We start from the raw sequence: 22,831 nt of genomic DNA on the forward strand, positions 1-22,831 counted from the left end.
GGCTCTTAAATCCCAAATCAACCTAACCTGACAACAGAAGGTTATTAAACCATCTAAACTAATGCCTATGTCTCTCTGCATTTATAACGTTAGATGTCTTGACCTGACTCTAGACCTGACGTAGTAACATTTTTTCAGTGATGAGATCTTTGATAGTACTCCTGATGATGATGTGCTTACTTTATGTTTAGTATACTATATTAGCCAGATATGTTGTAGATCAGAACGTTACATAGTTCTTCCATGTACTTTCATTACTATGTGTCATCTAAAACCAGCAGTGTTTTGAGTACAGATTCTGAAGTTGAGGATTTTTGAGATGCCTTTGCCTGCATCGCAGGTATTAAATATCCAATCAGCATTGACTCAAACATCTCCGGATCAATAACTGGACCACTTCAATGTGCTGTTTTTGTGTTTCCTGTTTGAATGTGAGAAAATGAAGTTAACAGAGTATAATGCCTGAAAAATGAGATTTTTCCTATATTATGTTTGATTTGTAGATTTTATTTGTTGAGGAGCAGCAGGTGAAATGGTGATGATCTTGTGAAAGTACATTATGGGCTTCTGAAGCAGTTTCTTCCTTTGCCATTCTGTTACTGGAGTATGTCCACAGACAAAGATACCTGAACGTTTTAAAAGAATTTAATTCAATTGTTTATTTTTTTTGATACTTTGTGTTCCAGCAATTTCTCACCCATGCCCCAATCAAATCTCCAACCCCTGCCGAGTCCCCAGGAAAAGTGAATGAAAAGCATTGATTGCTTCATTTTCTAAGTGCAGCAATTGTTATTTTTCAGGACGTCATTGTTTTAGTGGATGAACAGGATAAATTGTCTGCTGCTGACCTGCCAAAAGTGAGTACAACGTTCAGATTGTGGAGGCGGAGGAGCACAATAGGCCAGGCACCATCAGAGAAACAGGAAAGTTGCTGTTTTGGGTCAGGACCCTTCTTCAGGAAAAAAAACTTGCCCGTTCCTCTGCTGCCTGGCCTGTTGTGTTTCTCCAGCACCACACTATTATGTCTGACTCCAGCATCTGCAGTTCTTGCTATCACAAAATTCAGTTTGAAGCTTTGAAAATATATTTTCAGTTGAAAACTTAAACCTGGCCTAATTAAAAGCACTCAGCCCAATGTAACAGTGAAGCAAATTTATTCATTCAAACGGCAGTCTTACTGAAGTAGATGATTAACCAGTCTTAAAAGCCTTGTGATATCTTACTTTCATCTGGCTGGGTAAATTCGACTAAGTATTGATCTTTGTATCTACGTGTGTTTTCATTATCTTTCACCTCCTGCTATGACAGCTGAATCCCATGCCAAATTTATATCAGAGGTGTTTAATAGACAGCAACAAAAAAAAACTGCTGAAGTATGTAGAGGTGTAACAGTCTATGCTTGAAATCAGGAATGCAACAAGCGTTTTTTTTAAAAGTCAGGAACAGAACAAACTGGAATAACTTGCACACAGAATGTTGGGTATCTTGATAGATTTCAGAGAATACGCACTATCACTGTCGTAGGATGTCTTCTGTTCCAAAGCAAGCAATCTTTAATTTGCTAGACAGTGCAAAGATGTAATTAGATATATATTTTTGTTTCTTGGCCCATTGAGTTAAAATCCAAATGTTAGAGTGGTGAGAGAGGTTACATATTACATGAGCAGCTGAGATTTATATTGCACCTTTACCATAATAAAAATCGTAAGGTGCTCTATGGGAGCGTTATCAAACAAACTATGATGCTTAGTCACATCAGGTAGGTCAAACATCCATGATCAACTAGTTACAATTTAGTTTCTTTCAAGAACGAAAGCAAAATGGACAAGTGCAGGAGAGGCTATTCCCAACCTTATAGACCTAGGCAACGGAAGGTGCAGCCGGTATTTAAACAAATGAGTTTGGAGCAGAAGTAGGTCATTTGGCCCTTTGCGTACACTCGGCCATTTAATAAATTTTGCTGACTTAAGAATATTCAAAGATATTCCTTCCACTGTGTTTTGAGGAAGAGAGTTCCAAACATGTGTAACTCTGAGAGAAAATAATTTTGCCTCATCTGTCTTAAATGGTGGACCCCTTTACTTTTAAACATGTTTAAATGCAAACTAGGAGCGGGAGAAAGCCATTCAGCCCTTTGACTGTGCTCTGACATTCAGTAAGATCAATTTTTTTAATTGACAGAATCGGAACGTCATTAAGTAAGCCAGCATGCCAGCATTTAGTGCCCTTAAGAAGTTGGTGGTGAGCTGTCTTGAACGATTGCAGTCCATTAGTTGTAGGTAAACCCACAATGCCATGAGGGAGGAAGTTCCAGGATTTTGATACAGTAGCGCTGAAGAATTGATGTGGAGGTGCTGGTGCTGGACTGGGGTGGATTAGATTGGAAATCACGCAACACCAGGTTACTGTCCAATAGGTTTATTTGGGGGGGGGAAGAAAACCTGTTGGACTATAACCTGGTGTTATGTGATTTCTGACTGAAGGGATGTCAATATATCTACAAGTCAGGATGATGTGTGGGTGTGGGTGAGGAGGTGTTCCCATGTCCCTGTAACCTATTGTCCTTCTGGATAGTAGAGGTCATTGGTTTGAGAAGTAACAGTTTAAGGACCCTTGGTGAATTTCTGCAGTGCATCCTGTAGGTAGTACGTACCGCTACTACTGAGCACCTGGTGGTGAAGACAACAAATGATTGTGGGTGTGTTGCCAACGACAAGGCTCTTTCATCCTGGGTGGCATCAAACTATTCGAGTGTGGAGCTGTACATATTTTATTACATTCTTGACTTGTGCCTTGTTGCTCGTGAGCAGGCTTTGGGGAATCAGTAGATGAGGCATTGGTTAATCTGAAGATTTGAGGTTACGTTCTACCTGATGACTTCTCACCCTCATATTTAGCAAGAATTTCCCTACCTGTGCCTTAAAAATAAAATTCACTGCCTTTTCAGGAAGGGTGTTCCAAAGAACTTTGGTAACCCCTATGTCTAGATTTTCCTACAAGAGCAATCAGACTGTCTACATTGATGCTGTCAAGACCCCTTAGGATCCTATTAATCAAGTCACCTCTTACCTTTCTGAATGCTAGTATATACAATGCTAGTCATCTTGCATTTTATCATAAGACAGTTGGCCATTCCACATATTAGTGTGGCAGACCTACTCTGAATTCTGATGAATTTACATATTTCCTTGAATAAGGAGACTAATACTGTACACCTTTTCCGATGTGGCCTCTCAGAGAGGTATAAGCTCCTATTTTGGTGTAACCTAATGACCAGTTTTTATGTCATCAGCAAATTTAGTTACTATACTGCTAATTAATTCCTCTTTCAAAGTTGTTTTGAGATCCCAGGACTGATCACTGTGGCTTACTGCTTGTTACAGTTTGCCAGCCAAAATTAGCCATTTATGTTGCATTTCTGTTTGTGGTCAGCATAACATCGTGGGCTGAAGAGCCTGTTCTGTGCTGTACTGTTCTATGTTCTATGTAGAATATCCTTCATCCATGCCAATATATTAGCACCTACACCATGAGCTATTATTTTCTGCAATAACCTTTGATGTGGCACCTTATCGAATGCCTTCCAGAAATCTACACACAACACACCCACAAGATTCCCCTTTATCCACAACACGTTATTTATTTGAAGAGCTTCAATAAATTGGCTTCTCTTTCAGAAAAACATGTTGATTGCCAGATTACCTTTTCCAATGTTTCTAAGTGTCCCCTTGTAATATCTTTAATAATAGTTTCCAATGTTTTTCCCCTTACTGATGTTAATAATTTTCTACTTTTGTCCCTGTTCCTTTTGAATAAAATCTATTGCTATCTTCCAATGTAATGGCATTTTTTGTACATGTGGAAAATATTAGAAAATTAAAAGCAATGCTTTAACTGTCTCATTTACCATTTCTTCAAAAAAGCTTCAATGAAGTCCATTGCAAAATGAGTACTTTTCAAACCGTAGCTCAAATAATTTGTTCAGTCTTACTTTCCTGTCTGCTGTAATTTTCTTGAGCTCCTCTCTGTCTCTTCTATTTCCTGATTTACAGCAGTTTCCAGGAAGTTGCTGGTGGGTCAAGTCCTTATAGGACCACAGGGCTGCCTCTCATGAGAGAGAAACAACTGGTGGTAGTTTAACCTGAGGGTGCCCACATATGGGGAGGGGGCCAGATTGTGAAATTGGGGTCTTCCTGGTGACCTTACCTGGTACGGGAGTTGAATCTGTACTGTTGGCATCACTGTGTCACAGACCAGCCATTTTGTCAACTGAGCTAAACTCTGTCTGAAGACTGAAGATGCAAGGTTCCTTTTCAAATCATGCACTAGCTTCTTTATTTCCCTTAATCTTTACCCAGATTCATTTTTAAACATCTTATAAACAACAAAATATATTTAGAAACCCTTGCTTGCTTCTATATTTCTCGATAGCTTTCTTTCATGCTCTAATTTTTCCTTGATTTGTATTTTAATCATCCTTTGCTGATTTTTTTATATTCTGTTCCATCTTCTGGCCTGCTGTTTGTCTTTGCGTAATTATATGCTTTACGCTTATGTTTGATATACAATTTTTAACATTTATTTTTATGTTAACTGTGGGTAGTGAGTTACATTCCACCTCTTTGGAACGTGCCTATTCTGAAATATCCTTTTAAGAGCCTGCCACTGCATATGTGTTGTCTATTTCTTAAACTAATTTGAGCTTTCATTTTTGCTAACTCTCCTTTTATTTTGACTGAAAACAGGCAATGCTGGAGGTCAGTGGGTCAGGCAACATCTGTGGATAGACAGTGAGCTAATGTTTTGAGTCTAGATGACTCTTCATTAGAGCTATCTAGAGTCATCTAGACTCAACAGTAGCTTGCTGTCTCTGTATGAATACTGCCTGACCTGCTGTGAACTCTTGTATTTTTGGCTTTCAGCATGATTCCAGCATCTGCACTAATTTGATCCTACTTCTTTTTATGTTGTCGTAAATGTCCTTAGTTAGCTTTAAAGAACTGATTTTGGACCCACTCTTCTCTTCCTCAAACTAAATGTAAAATTCAGTCATATTATGATCATTACACCTGTGTGCACCCTCACTAGGAGTCTGTTCATGAATCCCTTCTCATTGCAGGATACCAGGTCTAGCATAGCCTGCTGTCTGGTTGCATCCAGAATGTGCTATGCTTTAAAAAAAAAATTATCCTGAAGACAGACATTCTGTGACCTCATCTAGACTACCGTTATCCGTCTTTTTTTAGCTCCATATGTAGATTAAGATCCCCTCATGCTTATTGACATGTCCTTCTGACAAGTTCCTGTTACTTTTTTCCTTTTTACTCTGTCCTACTGTGTGGTTACTGTTCGGGAGCCTGTACAATGCTCCCACAAGTGACATCTCATCTTTCGTTTCTCATCCCTAATCAATGCGCTTCTACATCTTTATTTTGTAAACTTGGCCATCCCCCAATATGGGATTAATATTCATTAACAAAAGCCGTCCTTCCACTTTTTCCTAGCCTTCAGTTATTCCGAAATGTCCTGTGTGCTTCAGCGTTTAGGTCCCGGTTCGTGCCATCTGCAGCCATCTCTAATACCTATTCAGCTGTACTTATTTAATTCTATCAGAGCTGTTAGTTCATATGTTTTAATTCTAATGCTTCATGCATTCAGATACAGACCCTTTAGTTATGTATTTTTATTATTTTTGAAATCTTTTTCTAAGTTGATTTACTCCTAGATTTATACTCTATCTCTTTCTGTTATGGTATGTTTATCAATTTTCATATTAATACCTTTCTCTAACTACTGTTATCAACTTTTATTTCACAAGTCCTTCTAATTTTGATATTTACTTTGAAATCTCTGTACTTCCCCTAGTTTGTAGTTTGCTAGGACCCTAGTACCAGCATAGGCAGATATGGACTGTCTGAATGGTACTGATGTCGCAGTGTCCACAGACCTGAATCCACTTGTCTCACAAAAGACTTTGAGCCAATAGTGCGGCAGTTGAAATTGGGGTGCATAAGTTGCCAGAATGAGAATACAGATATCTTGGAGTGTTATTGAAGACTGGAAGAAATTACAAAGTTAGTAGCAGAAAGATTATGAAGCTATGATGAGAATTTTAAATCAAGACTTACTGACTAGAAACCAATGTTAGTCAGTAACTGTGGGAGTACAGTTGAATTAGACTTGATGCAAGTTTTTAAAAAATAGGTAGTGGAATTGTAGGTTCCTTTTTTGTTTAGAGTGTGGAATTTGCTACACTACCCTAGAGTGTTTTGTGGTACAGGCAGTCCCTGGTTTGCAAATCGATTGTGTTTTTGAGTCCAAGTTGACTGGCAAATGTAGGCAGTTTGAAACACAATAAAAGACCATATAAAATAACCATTTGTGAGCGCAAGAAAACATATTTCAAATTGTGCATCAGACATTGCTAAATCATGGAAGCCCTATAGTTAAATTTTGAGGTATTGAATTCATGACAAACAGTTTGGACAGCAGAAGAGCTGAGAGTTAACGCAGACCAGAGGACCATAGGCTTCTCTCTCCCCAGAGAGGGGTGACTGGTGGTGAGTTTAACTGAAGTTCACATTGCCTCAGGTGAAGGGTAAAGTTGTGAATGTAGGGCCTTTGTGGTGGCCTTCATTGATATGAGAATTGAACCTGTGCTTTTGAGATCACTGTGCGTCCCCATCTAGCCAACTGAGCAAATCAACCCCTTGAGAGCTAAGGGCCAGGTTGAGATTGTGCGGCCGCTGTAACTCTGAGGAGTCCAGTTGCAGTATGTTCACTTAAGGATGTGTAAATAACTTGCAGTTGCAGAGCAAACTATCATTTCTGTAAACCTATTTGTGATTTTCAAGTAAATTGAGTCTATCCTATTTATCAGTCCAGTATGAAAGTGGCAATTATATGTTAAGGAATGAATATGATAGGAAAGGCAGTTGTAATAGTTGGATGAGTATGAGATAAGATCATCTCTTGCTCAGATGAGGCACTAAAATCATGAAATTCTGAAATCTCACTGTACAAGTGAGTGAAATAGTTAACATACTGAGGAGCAGAACTTTAGTGGCTATTAAAAACAATGGCTTCGTACGTTACAATATTTACTTAAAGAACATTGGGCTTTTCATTAACAGTTCAAATTATTTCCTGTTATCTAAATGGCTATTTTTTCCATTTCTAAGTTGTCTATAACATGTAAGATTTGTATTTCACAGGGGTCTGAGGATAAAATTGCTGCCCTGGAAGCAAGATTGACCGAGCTAAAAATAGAGAACAAACCTATCGGAGAAACAGTGAAGCAACTGATCCTATTGCTTTGTGGAGCTGAGGTAATGTATACAAAAGAATGTCATGCATTCTTTGTGTGGATGGGTCAGTAGCGCATTGAAGCAACAGCAGATACCAGCTGTTAGCTTGGCAGTTTTTATCCGTGGTGAGTTGCAATTGCCTTTGATTCTCGGGCAGGGTTAGGTGGCAGGTCCGTAGTCTACCTTCATTTAGAATAGGAACCAAACATGATGTTGTTATTCTGAGCACCACGCTAGCAAACAGAGATAGACAACCCACATTTAAGGAGTAACCTTTGAATTTGTTTCTCATTGAATTATAATGCAGAATGTTTTAGGTGAAGTTTTGGAAATCTTTATTGAATTTTTTGCAATTTTGTTTGTAACATTTTGGAAAGACAAATTTGAAAGCAGAATACAGGGTTAACGGAAAGATTCTTGGCAGTGTGGGAGACCAGAGGGATCTTGGGATTCATGTTCACAGTTACCTGATAGCTGCCACCCAGGTGGATAGGCTTGTTAAGAAGGCATATACGGTGTGTTAACTTTCATTAAAGGAGGGACTGAGCTCAAGAGCTTTGAAGTTATGTTCCAGCTATGCAAAAGTCTGGTTCGGCCACGTCTGGAGAATTGTGTCCAGTTCTGGTCACCTCATTACAGGAAAGATCTGGAAACATTGGAAAAGGTGCAGATGAGATTTACCAGGATGTTGCCTGGAATGGAGGGAAGGCCTTGTGTGGAAAGGTTGAGAGCGCTAGGGCTTTTCTCTTTAGAGCAACGAAGGATGTGAGGTGACTTGATAGATGTGTACAAAATGATCAAGAGGTATAGACAGTGGACAGCCAGAGACATTTTCCTAGGATGGAGGTAGCTATTACAAGGAGGCATTGTTTTAAAGTGAGTGGAGACAGATAACTGGGAGTTGTCAGACATAGGCTCTTTACTCAGAGTGGTAGGGGAGTGGAATGCATTGCCAGAGAGGGTAGTGGATTCGGCCTCATTCGGGGCATTTAAGCGGCTATTAGCTAGGCATATGGATGATAGTATAAGGTAGGGGTGGATGGTAGACAGACCTTAGGTTTGGGGTAAAAGTTCAGCACAACATCGTGGGCGGAAGGGCCTGTATTGTTCTATATTTTATGGATATATGGATATATGGATTGTTATGCGCTGCCACTGCATAAATATGAACATTACATACTTGGAGGTTTTTGAGCCATTTATATGCTGTTGCCTTCTGGAATAGTTTATTATGCTTCTTGAATGATTTTGTTCATTTTCGGTCCGCGATTCTCTCTCCTTTCTTCGGTGAACATTTTCTTGACATTGAGATAAAGACATGCATAGAGAATGGCTTCCTTCAGTAATTTCTACAATATTATAAATCTGTTTGTTATAGCTGTCTTCTCTTGTTTGAGTGTTTTTCTTTAAGTAATTCTGTTGGAATTTTGTCAAGTTCATTTGTTAGGATTATAGGATGGGTTGACAAAACAATGGTATGATAGTGCATGTATGAGATTGATCATCAAGAAATTGGTTTATGTAAGACATTTGGGGAAAATTTGAGTCAGTATTTGAAACAAAAGAAAGATGTAGAGCTCTGAGGAAAAAGCAAGTGAGAGCCGAAACTAGGGTGAAACTAGATTCAGATTACAGCTCTGATCGATGGTCTGACTGCGTACTATAAATTATTGCACCTCTTTTCATGAAATTTGTTCCGAGGAATGTGCAGTTGAGCTTTGAATTGTATCTGAGGTCTATGCACTGAGCTGCAAATTTAAAATGTGTAATTCAGCCATTGCCAAGTGGAGGCCAGCTAATATCAAATTAAAAGAGCAAATTTGCGACTTTATTCAACTTTGTTGAAGGCTAAAGATGTATGGCCTGCAGCCGAGCTGGTGCTCCATGCATGAAGGCACATCATAAGTCATACGGTATTTGGACTAAAAAGCCAATAAAGTTCCAGATCATTATTCTCGTTGGACCTCATTAATTGCTTTCTTCAAGATCCTTATTAACCTGCCCATCTTCTATTGTTTTAATTTGGAAGATGGGTCAAGTGCAACTCCAGGGATCCATGTTTTGCTTATTCAGTTTCTGTTTTCCAAATGCTTTATGATTTCATCTCATTTGTAGGCTTTAGTAGTGTTCCAACATATGCAATATGATTAATTGATGAATAATTTCTTCACTTAACCCAGGTTTTGTTGTGCAGAATTGTTGCATTTACTGTCTTCCGGTATGCGAGTATAATTTTCCTTTCTAAACAATTTGGATGTCAGTAGATGTCTTGCGGCTTGAAACCCCAAAAAAAGCGTATAACTTGTAGTTTTGCTTTGATTTGGCCAGAATTTCATTTTTTACTTAATTGTTGCAGAGCAGCATTAGTTGAATGTAATCTATCCTTATAATTTGGAGTCTACTGTTGGTTCCCATTTTTAGGAGAAATCACGTTTGACAAATGTAAGCTGAATAGTGTGGCCGTAAAATTCAACTAGACATAAACTGCTTTAGTTCCTGAAGTTTCCATCTACGTAGTTGTATCTCATGGAGGATGGAAAATAGTTTGGTTATCCAGTTGTTGAGATTCAAGTTGGGACGCTGAAATGGATGGGAACAGCGTCGTGGGAAAAAAATAAATTCTGATAAAAGAATATCATATGTTAGACTTGAAATTAAAATATAGAACTTTAAGGGTGATCATCTCTGGATTATTGTTTGGGCCATGTTGGAGTGGACAGATCAGCAGTGTTAAGACTTTGCTGCAGTGCTAGTGTGGGAAAGAGAAATTTCTTTCATAGGACACTGGCACTGTTTTCAGACATATGAAGGTGTATCAATGGGATGAGCTCTACCTTAAACAGGGTGGGGCCTATGGTCAGGCAAGAAAGGTAAATAAGAAGATGGCAATGGTTTTTAAACTGTTGAGAAGCAGTGGTGAGATAGGGAAGGGGTGTAAATACAAGAAACTGAAGCAGCTTAAATGTAAATAGAATAGGGCAGAAGATCATAAAAAGAAGAAACCAAAACGGGACCTTCATGTCAAGGTGGTAAGTAGGCTTAGAAAATGCGAATCTTTTAATAAAAAAAAGTTTAAGTATAAAGTCGAATGAAATAGTTGAAATCCCACATGGTAATGACTTTTTTTAAAAAAGTTTTGTTCACTGTACGTGGGTATCACCGAGCTCAGCTAGCATTTCTTGCTATCTCTAATTGCCTGGATAAGATGATGGGGAGTGTCTTCTTGAACTGCTGCAATCTTTGGTGTTTCTGTACATCCACAGTCCCAACAGGAAAGGTGACCTAGGAAAAAGAATAACAATGTAGTTTCAAGTCTGGATGATATGTGGTGTGTGTGTGGCGGGGTGGGGGAGATCTTGGAGGTGGTTGTGTTCCAATGCCTCTGCTGTTATCCTTCTAGATGTTAGAGATCACAGGCTTAGAAGGTGTCAGCAAAGGAGCCACGCTGAGTTGCTGCAATGCATTTTGCAAATGGTGCATACTGCTTCACTGTAGTAGTGGTGGAGAGCATGGATATTTTAATATGCAGGTGCTAGTTGAGTGGTTTGTTCTTGATAGTGTCCAAATTCTTGAAGGTTTGTTGAAGTTGCATTTATGAAAGCAAGAAGGAGAGATTCCATCATATTCATGACTTGCGCTCTAAAGATGGTGGACACACTATGGGGTGACGGGAAGCAAGTTTCTCACTGCAGCATCCCTAGTCTCTGACCTGTTTCGGTAGCCATCGTATTTATTTAGCTGATGCAGTTTTGTTTCTGGTCAACGTTACATCCTCCAATTTTGTGGAGGTTTCAGCAATGGTAATACTTTTGAATATCAAGGGAAGATGGTTAGATTCTGTCTTATTGATAGTCACTACCCTGCGCTACGTGGCATGGATACTGCTTGCCAATTACTAGCCTATGCTGGGTGATGTCCAGGTTTTGCTGCATGTGAATTTGGTCAGCATTATTTGGAGAGATTAAATTTAAAAAGTCTATGAAGGAGGATTTATAATTGTATCTCATCATGGAGAATGAACCAGAGCGGACAAGAGGATTAAAGATCAGGGAATAATTGGACAACACTGAGTGGAATGTAGTACATTTTGAAGATTTAGTGGAAGAGAAAGCTGTAAGTGATGAAAATGAAGTTGATGGATTTGCGAAGGCAAGTAGCTAAATTGAATGTTGGCTCCTTAGAGATGAGGCTGAATATTGAGTGGGAGGAGGGAAGAGAAGGAAATAGTGGAGACTTTAAACAAGCATTTTGTACCCCTCTTAATTGTCGTCATTGGCAATCACTTGCTAATGAATATGATTGTCCACCTAGGAGATTGTGTCATTGGTCAAGGGTTATGTGGATCCTTGCGTGAGTAATGAGTCTAATCTTAGAGCTGTATTTCTGACCACACTTGGCAGGTATTTTCAGATATGAAAGTGGCCCTTGGTGTTGAGATAACTAGTATTCCTTTCTCTGGTTCTTTTTCCATACTTCCTTTTGCCAACATTTTTTCCCAAAGAATTGTGTCCCTTCATACAGGAGTTTCCTCCATGTCGGTTTCTTCTAAACAAGATCCCAGTGACATCGATGTTGCATTTCTTGAGGGAAGCCTTCAAAGATTCTTTAAAACAGTTCATTTGGCCTGCTGCCAATTCGAGTGCCTTCCTTGAGCTTGGCGAAGATGGTTTGCTTTGGTATTCAGAACCTGGACATCCTAAGTATGCGGCTAGACCAGTGGAGTTGGTTATGGATGCTCATGGCTTTGATGCTGGTGCTATTAGCTGCTTCAAGGATGTTGATGTTTGTACACTTGCCCTTCCATCTGCTATGGACAATATGTCTCAAGCAGAATTGATAGTACTTCTCACGGGTTTTGAGGTAACGTTTATAATCGTATCTCCATTGATTGTAATGGAGTGAGGAATTAGCACATCACTGGAATGGGTTGGGAAAGGATTTGACTTTGTTGACGTTGAGACCACTTCAGTCTGCTTCTGTGAAGGTGTTAAGCAAGGTTTCAAGATTCTCTTCTGAGAGACATGGATAACATGGTCATCAACATGCTCAAGTACCACAAATGAGGTCGGTATCATTTTCCCATTGAATTTCACGAGGTTGAGGGTGAAAAGTTTTGACAGTGTCTACGCCACTGGGTAGCTTGTCCTTGTAATGATGAAGAATAATGGCATTGGAGAAATTGGGTGCGATGATGCATCCCTGCTAAACCCTCATTTTAACCTCAAAGGATTCTGCCATATTACTGTCAGCGAGGACCGTCACCAAGTTCTTGTCATGGAAGAGACAGAGGATGTTGATGAATTTCACTGGACAGATGATCTTTGACAGAGTCTTCCATAATACTTCCCAATTGAGTCAAAAACTTTGGTTCAATCGAAAAAGGCAATATAGAGTGGCCAGTGCTGTTCCTGACATTTCTCCAAGTTTCTGAGCTGTGAAAATTGTGTCGATAATTCTGTGGTTTGCTTGGAAACCACACCTAGCTTTCGCAAAAGGTTTCATCAGTGACCGGGAGAAGGTGCCCCGCAGAGACCTGGGTGATGATCTTCCTGGTAATGGAGAGTAGAGAGATTCTACAGCCCACTTTATCTTAAACACATTTGTAATGGCTCTCTCCTTGAGATTGGCAGGGATGACTTCTTTGTACCATATTTCCAGGAGCAGTTAGAGATGATGGGAAAGCTCAGCTCCTCCAAGTTTGAAGATCTCCACTGGAAACCTGTCTGCTTCTGTGGTTTTTAAATTCTTCACGTATCTAATGACAGTTTCAACTTCTGCCACATGAGGTGGGAGTCTAGGATAATCTTTGATATGGAGTTGTGGGATTTCTTCAAACAGTCATCAATGATCTGTTTGTTCTTTGAAATGTTCTCTCCACTGGAGACAGAAATTTCCAGGTGCAGGTGGTTGAAAGGTTGCACAGAATTCTGAGGGAGTGAAGAGACAGCACAGATGCCATGCAGGGTTGATTAGTATGGGAGGCTGACTGTTCCTGACTGTTGAGACGGCAATGGCCAGTTGACTTCAAATCAGACTGCTTTGCAACACCCGATTGACCAGGCACACTCAGTCTCTGTCAGAGAATTGCAGTGCTATCTTCCCTCTTCTCTGAGATGTTAAGAAATGTCCTTGACCAAGCATTACAGTTTCACAATGCCAGTCCGTACCTGGATGCACAGGTGCCAGGGATGCCAGTCTTTCAGCAGGTATCCAAGAGACGGTTGTATCAAGAATAGTGTATATAGGTTGTAGGTGGAAGCACTGTTCTGCAAGCTGCTCATTCTGACTATAAACATATTGATGGCTTTGGGAAAGCAACATTGAATGTTAAATTAGAAATTTAAAAAATGCTTCCTTACAGGTTTGTGGTGAGTTTCCAGATTAAGAGCAGGAGTAGCTCATTCAGCTCTCCTGCTTGTTCTGCCATTCAGTAAGAGCATGGCAGATTTCAGTTGTGGCCGTAACTCCATATTCCTACCTACTGATGATAACTTTGACTCTCTTATCGGTTGAGAATCTATTAAACTCTGCCTCAATACAGTTCAGTGTCCCTGCCTTCCACAAGTAAAAAGTTTCAAAGATTCAAGATCCTCAAAGGAAGAAAATACATTAACCATAAATGAAAGACCCCTCCACAATCTCATTGATCATTACTTCAAGTAGGATGGCTACAAAGGCTTTCTTCTGGCTTGGTGGGTGAGTGGAAGGCAAGATTTTCTTGAAGCAGTGAACACAGCCTATGCCTTGAACTCAGGCTATGTAGCTTTGATATGAGGAATATCTTTTTCATGAACCTTGGAAATCTCTCTACCAAATGGCAGCAGAAGCTTAGTTTTTGAGCATTGTTATAACATTGACAGAAGAAATATGCCTGTAATGAAAGCCCATTACAAGAGCTGTGCCATGTGTGCAAATGTTTTAATTCAACCACTGTAATGGCCCCATTGTTTCCCTTTATTACTGTTGTCCAGAACAAGAGCCTTTCACGTGGTTCCTTTGATCTTTAAATAAAGTAAGGCAAGTTTATAATCATTGAAGGAATCAAGGGTTATGGGGATAAGGCAGGAGAATGGTGTTGTGGATTATCAGCTCAGTCACGATCTCTTTGCAGAGCAGATTTGATGGGCTAAATGGCCAACTTCTAGCTGTGCTGAGTTTAAGTGGGCTTTTAATAAGAAGAAAGGCATAAGTGAAAAATGGCCCCAGTAGACAAAAGGTTTGCAATAAAATGGGTTAACATGGTTGCTCAGATTTCCTGTCAGATTTAAAATACCAGTGCTTCAGATCGCATAGCAAGTCAGTTAGGCTTGAGTCTTTGATGAGAAATAATAGTTTTTCTTTGAGTCTGTGAGGTAGAAATACTGATGTCTGAAACTTTCCCAGGTTCCCAAAGATACTTCACTAAGAGCGATTAGTGTATCTTGTCCCTCTGTAGAGTTTCTTCTTACTTTTTCTTTATAGGGAGATATTTTCACCTGTAGCCTTTTGAGACATTTTTCCCCCTCAGCTGGCATACTGAGGTGACTGGAAAGATAGAAGCATCCAGCAGAATGTCATTGGCAACCATCAGCACAAGTCTTATCTCTTCTAAACGAAGTCTTTCCAATGCTTAAAACTGTAAACCTCTAATCTTCTTTGAAATCTTTGGAAAGGAGAGAGTTAAAACATAGTTGTTTTACTATACACAGCAGATAGCTCTCAGCACTCATTCAAATATTGGCTTCATTTCTGAGAAATTACGTTGTGAATACTCTTTTTGAACTAAACCAATCCAAATAGTTTAAAATCTTCAACATACCCCTTAAATAAAAATCTGTATTCCAGTACATTCAAGTTAAAGATCAATAGATTTCTAGAATCGTTGATATCAAGAGATATGAAGATAGAGGAAAATGACGTTGAGTTCAGTGTCAGCCATGGTCTAGACTAGCAGAGCAAGCAGATATCTAATCCATGCTTTCTGCTTCTGAGTGTCAGTTAAATTATGGAAATCTATATACTAAAAAAAAATCTTTTACTTTTGTGATGACTGCAGAAATATTATGTCTTGATTCCAAGTATACAGCCTTAGTGAGGATTAACACCAAAGTGTCTCCTCTGCCTTTCCTTACAAATGTGCACAAAATCTTGGGAGTTCCTTCTAAAAGATGCAATGGAGCTAGAAGCACAAAATCTATGCATTGTTACCTGCATTTTTGTAACTGGACATAATGTTCCCATGAACATAAACTACATTGCAACAGCCTCAGAAATTGTAACCTGTCAAGAATTTAGAAAATATTATGTTTATTGCATGTTTTTTTTTCCCTGTTGTACTTAAACCAAAGTGGGAAGAAGAAAATTTGTTAGGTACTAGTGTTCTGCTTGTTGCATTGAAAATCATTATTTTATTTTGTTATCAGTGGATTTAGATACATGAACCAATTCGATATATATTGCAATGATTAAATATTTTGGGTTTTCTAGGCCCTTAACTCCTGTAGAAAAATTATCTGTTTCATTTGTTTCACCAGCCAACATTCTTAAAAATGTGAATCTACCTCTATACTAATTAACAGTCACTAAAACTGTAGTAACAGCTGTTGAAGTTCTGGTGAGAGGAAATCCTCTTTGTCTTTTCCAGTTCAGTCTGCCTTCAGAACAGTTTTCTCATTCTCCTTTTAGAATATGCAAAAAGCCCTTGAAGTGAAAATTCAATATGAAACGCACATGGCTATCGGTGGCTACGCTGCACTAATAAATCTTTGCTGTCGACACGATAACGCAGAAGAAGCAATGAACCTGAAACAAGAAGTGTAAGTACACTAGTGCAGAGATATGTCAGTTTAATTTATGCTGATATATGGACCTTCCTGAATTAAACAGGTAGTAATCTTCAAACCCCTTCATAAAATATTTATCGGTGCCTGGCCCATGGCTAAATTAAAAGTGAGAGTTGCTACACATTGATTTTATATAGCATGAAGTTGAGCACTGCACTAGTGCAGCATTTGTAGGACGAAATAATGCTCTGGTCAATTGTGAAAAAATAACCTTTCTCTCCCCCTCCTTGTTGTGAAATTTAAGGGACCGTAAAGATTCCTCGGCAGCCCTTGACACATCTAAGTACTTGGCACTTGTGAGGGTCCTAGCCAAGCATGGTAGAGTAGAAGGTAAGCTGACAGCTCCTACAAAAGAGAGAGTTTTTCATAAGAATGACAATTAAGCATTCGCACCTCCATAAGGAGAACTTGACTTTATTTTGCTGGTATATATCATGTCTTCAAAGGTTATATTAAAGCATGGTGCATGCTAATTTTCATGTGAATTCAAGTAAAAATTTTGGACAGTGCAACCCATTTCAGTAGTTATAATGGCTTGGCAAGCTTGTCATTTACATTTTGCACAGCTCAGTGCATTTGATTTTTTTTTGCAGCTCTTTTTGTTAGCATAGCCATTCAAAGTTTGAGGAACATGACTAGTGGCATAGATTGCCTACTGTGTCTACGCTAATGGTTTTTATTTTTGTTTTAGCATGGTCTTGTATAATAACAAATACAAAGTTGTACAACATTTAGAGAACAGTTTTAATCTGCTATTGGGGAATTAAATATTTTGTTTAATTTCGGAATTATATTTGAAATTTACAAAAACATTTTGCAATAATTCAGTTGTTTGGATTAGTAGCTGAAAGCTAAGCTGTTGAAATAAGAGAAGAGACTTGATCTATTCCGTAAGGAAAACTAATTTGTTCAGATTATCAAACCTTTTTTAAAGTAGACTGTTGGAAAGCTTTCCCTTGCTAAGACTGGATAATTAGTATCGGCTCTGCAAACAGGCTGTATCGGTATCAAGCCATTAGTCTAGATGTAAATACAGTGTAAACACATCTTAATTATCTGGCCTCGTGACAAACCATCTGCTGGAGAAACAATAGTGTGATTTAGCAGATGTTATCATTGAAGGATAAAAGCATCCATTTACTGAGATTGTGCAGCTACAGGGCAGGCTGAGCAGGGTTATACAGTGCAGAGTGGGCACACAGATACTGCCTATAATTTGTAGTCACAGTGGCAGAGAAATGATAAAATCATGCCATTGTGGTGTATAATTGTAGTCTCGCATAGATATACAAGTAGTAATTAACTTGAAATCTGCATTATACTCCAGAATTTGCATTCTTGCTCAGTTAAAATGCCATTTTTTGAAAAAAAGGCAGTTTGTTTCTCTTTGGAATAAATTTTGTCTGGGAACTTTGTTTTGCATTGTAGATGCTATTTTAATCCTGAAAGAGATGAAAGAGAAAAAGGTTGTTCTGAGAGATACAACCACCACTTCGTTCTTCCATATCCTGAATGCTGTCGCCCTGAAAGGAGAAGCAGATGCAGTGAAACAGCTACATGAATCCATTGTGAATTTGGGGTTGGCTAAGCCAACTGCCAACCTCTGTTCACCATTGATTGGAGTCCATCTTCATCAGTAAGTTGAAAAATCAAAATTTCCCTCTGCCAACAAACTATACGTTCTGCTGAATCAAAGGTGCTTGTTTCGGGTTGTTTATCAAAATACTTACATTTTTGAGAAGCTTAATTGTTTGAATGATGAATAATATAATGTAACTTAATCATTAATGTAGGAGCAGAAGTAGGCCATTTGACTCAACTCAAGATTCCCTGTAGTTGGTTACAAATTGGCAAACCTAACTTGAATTCCCTTCTGTAGTGTGCTTAAAAACAACTAATTACTTGGTATTGGAACTTGTACTAAGCTATTTCTTGATGTTTAAAACTGAGTTGCATCATCAGTCCAGATGCTGTAAGCACGCATGCTAGGGACACCTGACTCTTCCCTTCTAACCACCTTTAATTGATATTAACCATTTGTGCTGTGGGCAGTCTCATCCTGCATGAGCTGTAAAACTTTTCACCTAAATATTTGACGGATCAAAGCCATCAATTTCAGTCTAGCCATAAACTATATCTTCACTGCTAACTACACCTTGTGTAGAAGCAGACTGCTCACAACTTCACCATCTAGTTTAGCACTGAGCTGAGAATGGATTCACTTTTTTTTTTCTTGTCTCCATCAAACAACTACCTATTGCTGTTGGTAGCCTATTCCCAAACCTGTTACCCCTTTTTGGGTTGATGAAGACTGCCTCTGGACTTCACAGTGCCTCATAATCGAAACGTGGCGGGCATATCTACGAAACTGCTCCAACAAATGTATATTCTTCAATCCCCTGGCTCAAGTTGCTCCATCTGCACCACTGCCTCCTGTGCCTTCAATTGTTCTAGTCCCATTTTTAAAATTTCCTAAACTTGAAGCAGCCTGTCTCCATATTTTCTTTGTAACACCTTCCATTCCAAATTTTTTGATTTAAACCATTGCTTGCCCCAGTTATTTTTGTCTGGCCTAAATATAATATTCTTGTGTCTTTGAAGTGCTTTGCGATTACACACACGTACTCTATACTGCCCCATATGATACACACCTCACTCCTCCCAGCACCACACACAGGCATACCCCATGTGCTGGGGAAGACTCTTCATGATGTTCTGTCTATTCATGACCGTGTGGACACTACTATTAAATGTAGAAGTTATCCAGTGGCAGTCTGATCTCCGAGCTCTGGTTTTCTCCAATGTTTTATTTTTGGTCCATTCTTTTGCCTGGTTGGTACCAAATTTATAGATTCTCCACAGTAGAAAATTTAGACTAAACTTGTTGATGGCTAAATGAACCATTGACAATCATTGAAAAAATTTTTAAAGTGCTCTTTCAAACATATACTTAATTATTCTTGAGCTAAAAGGACAGGTCAGACACTTTACACATTGCAATTGAGCAAATAATAGATGACATAATATTATATCTTTTGGGTTACAGTGTCTTATTCTATTTTTATGTTCCAAGCAAGAATAATTACTTAATATAATCTTGTGTTGTAAATGAAGAATACTTATTTGAAGTGGAATTTGATCCAATTATTTGATCTTCAGAACTTTGCTCAGCATTTAGAAATGAATATTTTGTATTTCCATTCAATTTCTCTTTGCATATTAATTTAAAGGGTGACATCTTATGACAACATGAGGGAAAACTAACTTGCACATTTCCAAGTCTAACAGTGCAGAATGGTCAAATTTACATATACGATTGAAATGACATGCTCATTGAACCACTCTGCATTAATGACAGTATCGACTAACGTTAATTCAACCTCTTTGCATACTGCCATGCTCAGAAATTCCTTAAAGATGGTTCCTCTCATGTTGTCATTAACGCTCCTTTTCTTCACCAAATTGTACAAATGGGCACGATTAGCCAAAATCTTTTCAGTTTTTAGAAGGCTGCTCTTGCTAAGCATGAGTGAACTGAACTGAGCTCTACAAATTGAGATTTTTTTTATTTGTTTCTAATGGCAGTATAACAATGTTAATTGCTGTTTATGCCTATGGACACCAATTTCAGTAATCATGGCAGAGAGGAGTGGCCTTCAGACTGATAATCAACATCAAATACCTTGGAAAGACAAATTTTATGTACACAGTTTCACATTCTGGATGATCCTCTTGCTGGAATAAAACTACGATTCCATGTAATCAACTCAACAACTATCCTGAATGTATTCTGTTTTGTATGCTTTACAATTTGCCGTAGTTTGAGGTGCAATTGATTTAGTCGCACTCTATTCAACTGGCCGTTCCTGGCAGGGATCATTTGTGCATTGCGTTGTGGGGCTATCACCACCAGTAATATCATAATTAACCCAGTCTTTTTACATTAACTTTACTGGATAGAAATAATCAGAAGTCTTGATTAATCTTTTGATCTGAGAGTGCTTATATTTCTCATCAACTAACTCTGTGTGAACTGCAATCAAACTACATCCTGTCCCAGTTTGTATTCTGCAACAAGCTGACATTTCGTTAGGAGATTAATTTTGCATTTTATCATGAATAGAGCATCCATTGAGAGAATCCTGGCTTGATGAGGCAAAGAACTGAACATATAAATGTGGTAGTAGGTCAAAACAGGTGTTTTGCTAAATTGGAGGTTTTGAGATGCGTTGTGGGGGAAATGCTCAGGATTACAGCTCACCTCTATGTTTTAGGAGTGCTTAGTGTATACAAAGTGCAGAGGTGTTCTGTTCTTCAGCTGAGGCATTCCTGTCCTTAATTAGCTTTTCAGATTGTCAAACTTGTCAGCTCAGCACTTCAAGGAGCATGATTGAAGTGTCAATTCAGAATGTAAACAATTGAGCTTGCTCTCTTCTATGAGGTATACTGAGTAAAATTATCGTGCCATTCAAGGTATTGTTTTGAGAATGGGGCTTTATATTTAAGTTGTTGCTAATGAAATATTTTGATGGGGGTGGGGTGGGGAAAGAGTAAATGCACAGATTAGAATATAAAAGGGGCACCAACTTCTCCCAAATGAACACAACTATCATTTAGTTACAGCTAATTAAGAACGAAGTGTTATTGTAAATATCTAGCTGATATTTAGTGATGCTGACAGATATAAAATACAATAATAACTGCAAGTTTGGTCACCTTTATCCACTTTGCATATTTTGACCGGAGATAGCTATTTTTGAGACCAAAGCATTTTAAACTGCAAGTATTTGATCTTTGTAGGTTTAAATTTTGTGATGTTTATCCTAGTGAATCTCAGCACAGAATTTTAAAAGTTGGCTACCTGAAGCATGTTTCTTCTTGCCCTGTTCTATATTGTATCCTAGCAATAGGAAAGACTTCTGTGGAGCTTGCCTTATTTTTCAAACTCCTTTTTTTTGCCATTATGAATTTAGCATCACCAGCGATGAAGGACAAAAGTAGTTCATTTGCTTTGCGGAGACAGGACACTGATAAGATGATTTTTCGTCAAGGATCATTGGGTTGTAATTAAGTTGCATTCATGGCTATTGCATTTTGAAGGATGATTGGTAAATGACAGGCTTCATGTGCTTAGCATGGACAGCGTTAGCAATTTTTTCTGTCCCTGTCAGAAAATCCTGTTGAGGCTGATAATGTAAATGCAGCATATTATTCCGAACAAAAGAGCAGGGAAATGAGCTATCTTGTCTAGTCATTCAGTTGTTTAACAGTGACTTCCAGTTAGACTTAATTGGTTGGAAAGCACTTGACATGTGAAGTTACAGCTATTTCGAAAGCGTGTTTGAGTAAATTTTAAAGTAAGTGACAGCTAAATTGTACCTAGGGAAATTATAAAGCCTTCAACACAGTTAATTTTTTGAGGATTAGTTGTAATTGCAACACCAGTCTCCTTGAAGATTCCTCATTATGTCTAATGAACAGAGAAACATTTAGCTCAGTAAAGAGCCAGTCCTTTTAAATGTATGATTGTGCAAAGCTGATTGTACCGTGTAGAATTGATTTCCCTGTACACTAACATCTAGTTCAGATTTGCCGATTGGGATTTGTTACACAAGTGTCTTTTTTTGCCTCCAGTCTTTTTCTCTTCCACCCTGCCTCCCAACCCATTTTTATTTTGCTCCTTTCTCTGAGGTTTTCAGCTTCAAAAGACAAGCTTTTCAATCAGTAAGCCTGTCATGAATTGCCACTTAACTGAAGCTTTTAACATAACGTTACCACACTACATGGCAATTAAAATCAACAGTCCACAATGTTTTCTTGTATAAAAGTGAACTGTCTCTTGCTTTTCCATTGTAAACTTCTTCACCACTAAGCAAATGGAGACTAAGCTGTTGAATAGCAGCTGTAAGCTTTTCACGGCGGTGTTCTATTGTTTGTCTAGTCTGTTGCTTTTATTTAGTTGCACATCTATTCACAGATAAAAAATTAACCTATAATTTTGTCTTCATACAAAACGACAAAAATTTGAATGTCTCAGTAGGGTTCCACTCACTGTACTGTAAACATGGCTTGGGAAGGGTATAAGGTACATATCTATCATGTGAAGCCCCGCTTACATGGAAGAATAGCACTGTGTTTAGATTGTAATGATCCAATTTAGTTATTTCATTTTTGGAATTGAGACTTTTTTAGTTTGCAATGTTTAATGGGTTGCCTGAACAAATGCCTAATAATAGCGTAGCGTGTTCTTTTAAATATTACTGTTTTATTTTCTGATTATCACTGCTTATTTTCCTCTATCCAAGAGGGTAAGACAATCCTCATCATAGGGAGAAGAAAGACCTTGGCTCATTATTAATACTGAAAGGATGAACATTTTCTTTTGCAAATTCTTATGGTTATGTTGCTTACAGTCAAGTGACAAATTAACCCAGGGCTGTGGTCACTATAAACTATCTATGTACTGCCTAACAAATGCAAATAACTAATGGCAGACTACGTTTATAATTCCTGCATTCCTCCTGCATCCTTGTTTGAGGCAGGAACTGAAAACATTATCTCTGTAGCATTTTCTTTAGAGGTCAGGTACGTGCTAATGTAATTTTGTCCACCAGGAGAGGCAAAATTAGAAAACTTGCCAATTTGGAATTTGTTTCTGGGATTGCATACCTTGACATTTACATTTTTGTCATTTGAGTTTTT

General features: G+C 38.4%; 1 protein-coding gene across 2 annotated transcripts in view; it reads left to right on the forward strand.

Annotated features, from left to right (window-relative positions):
• The window catches only part of lrpprc (leucine-rich pentatricopeptide repeat containing), a 133,094-nt gene that overhangs the window by 64,616 nt on the left and 45,647 nt on the right, over window positions 1–22,831 (forward strand). For both annotated transcript variants that reach the window (XM_048535921.2, XM_048535922.2), the window contains exons 19-23: window positions 801–857; window positions 7,215–7,328; window positions 15,972–16,102; window positions 16,374–16,459; window positions 17,558–17,765. In XM_048535921.2, the coding sequence (XP_048391878.1) occupies window positions 801–857; window positions 7,215–7,328; window positions 15,972–16,102; window positions 16,374–16,459; window positions 17,558–17,765 (596 nt within the window). The remainder of the gene's footprint in view (window positions 1–800; window positions 858–7,214; window positions 7,329–15,971; window positions 16,103–16,373; window positions 16,460–17,557; window positions 17,766–22,831) is intronic.

Source organism: Stegostoma tigrinum, chromosome 9 (assembly GCF_030684315.1).
Source record: "Stegostoma tigrinum isolate sSteTig4 chromosome 9, sSteTig4.hap1, whole genome shotgun sequence".
NCBI lineage: Eukaryota > Metazoa > Chordata > Chondrichthyes > Orectolobiformes > Stegostomatidae > Stegostoma > Stegostoma tigrinum.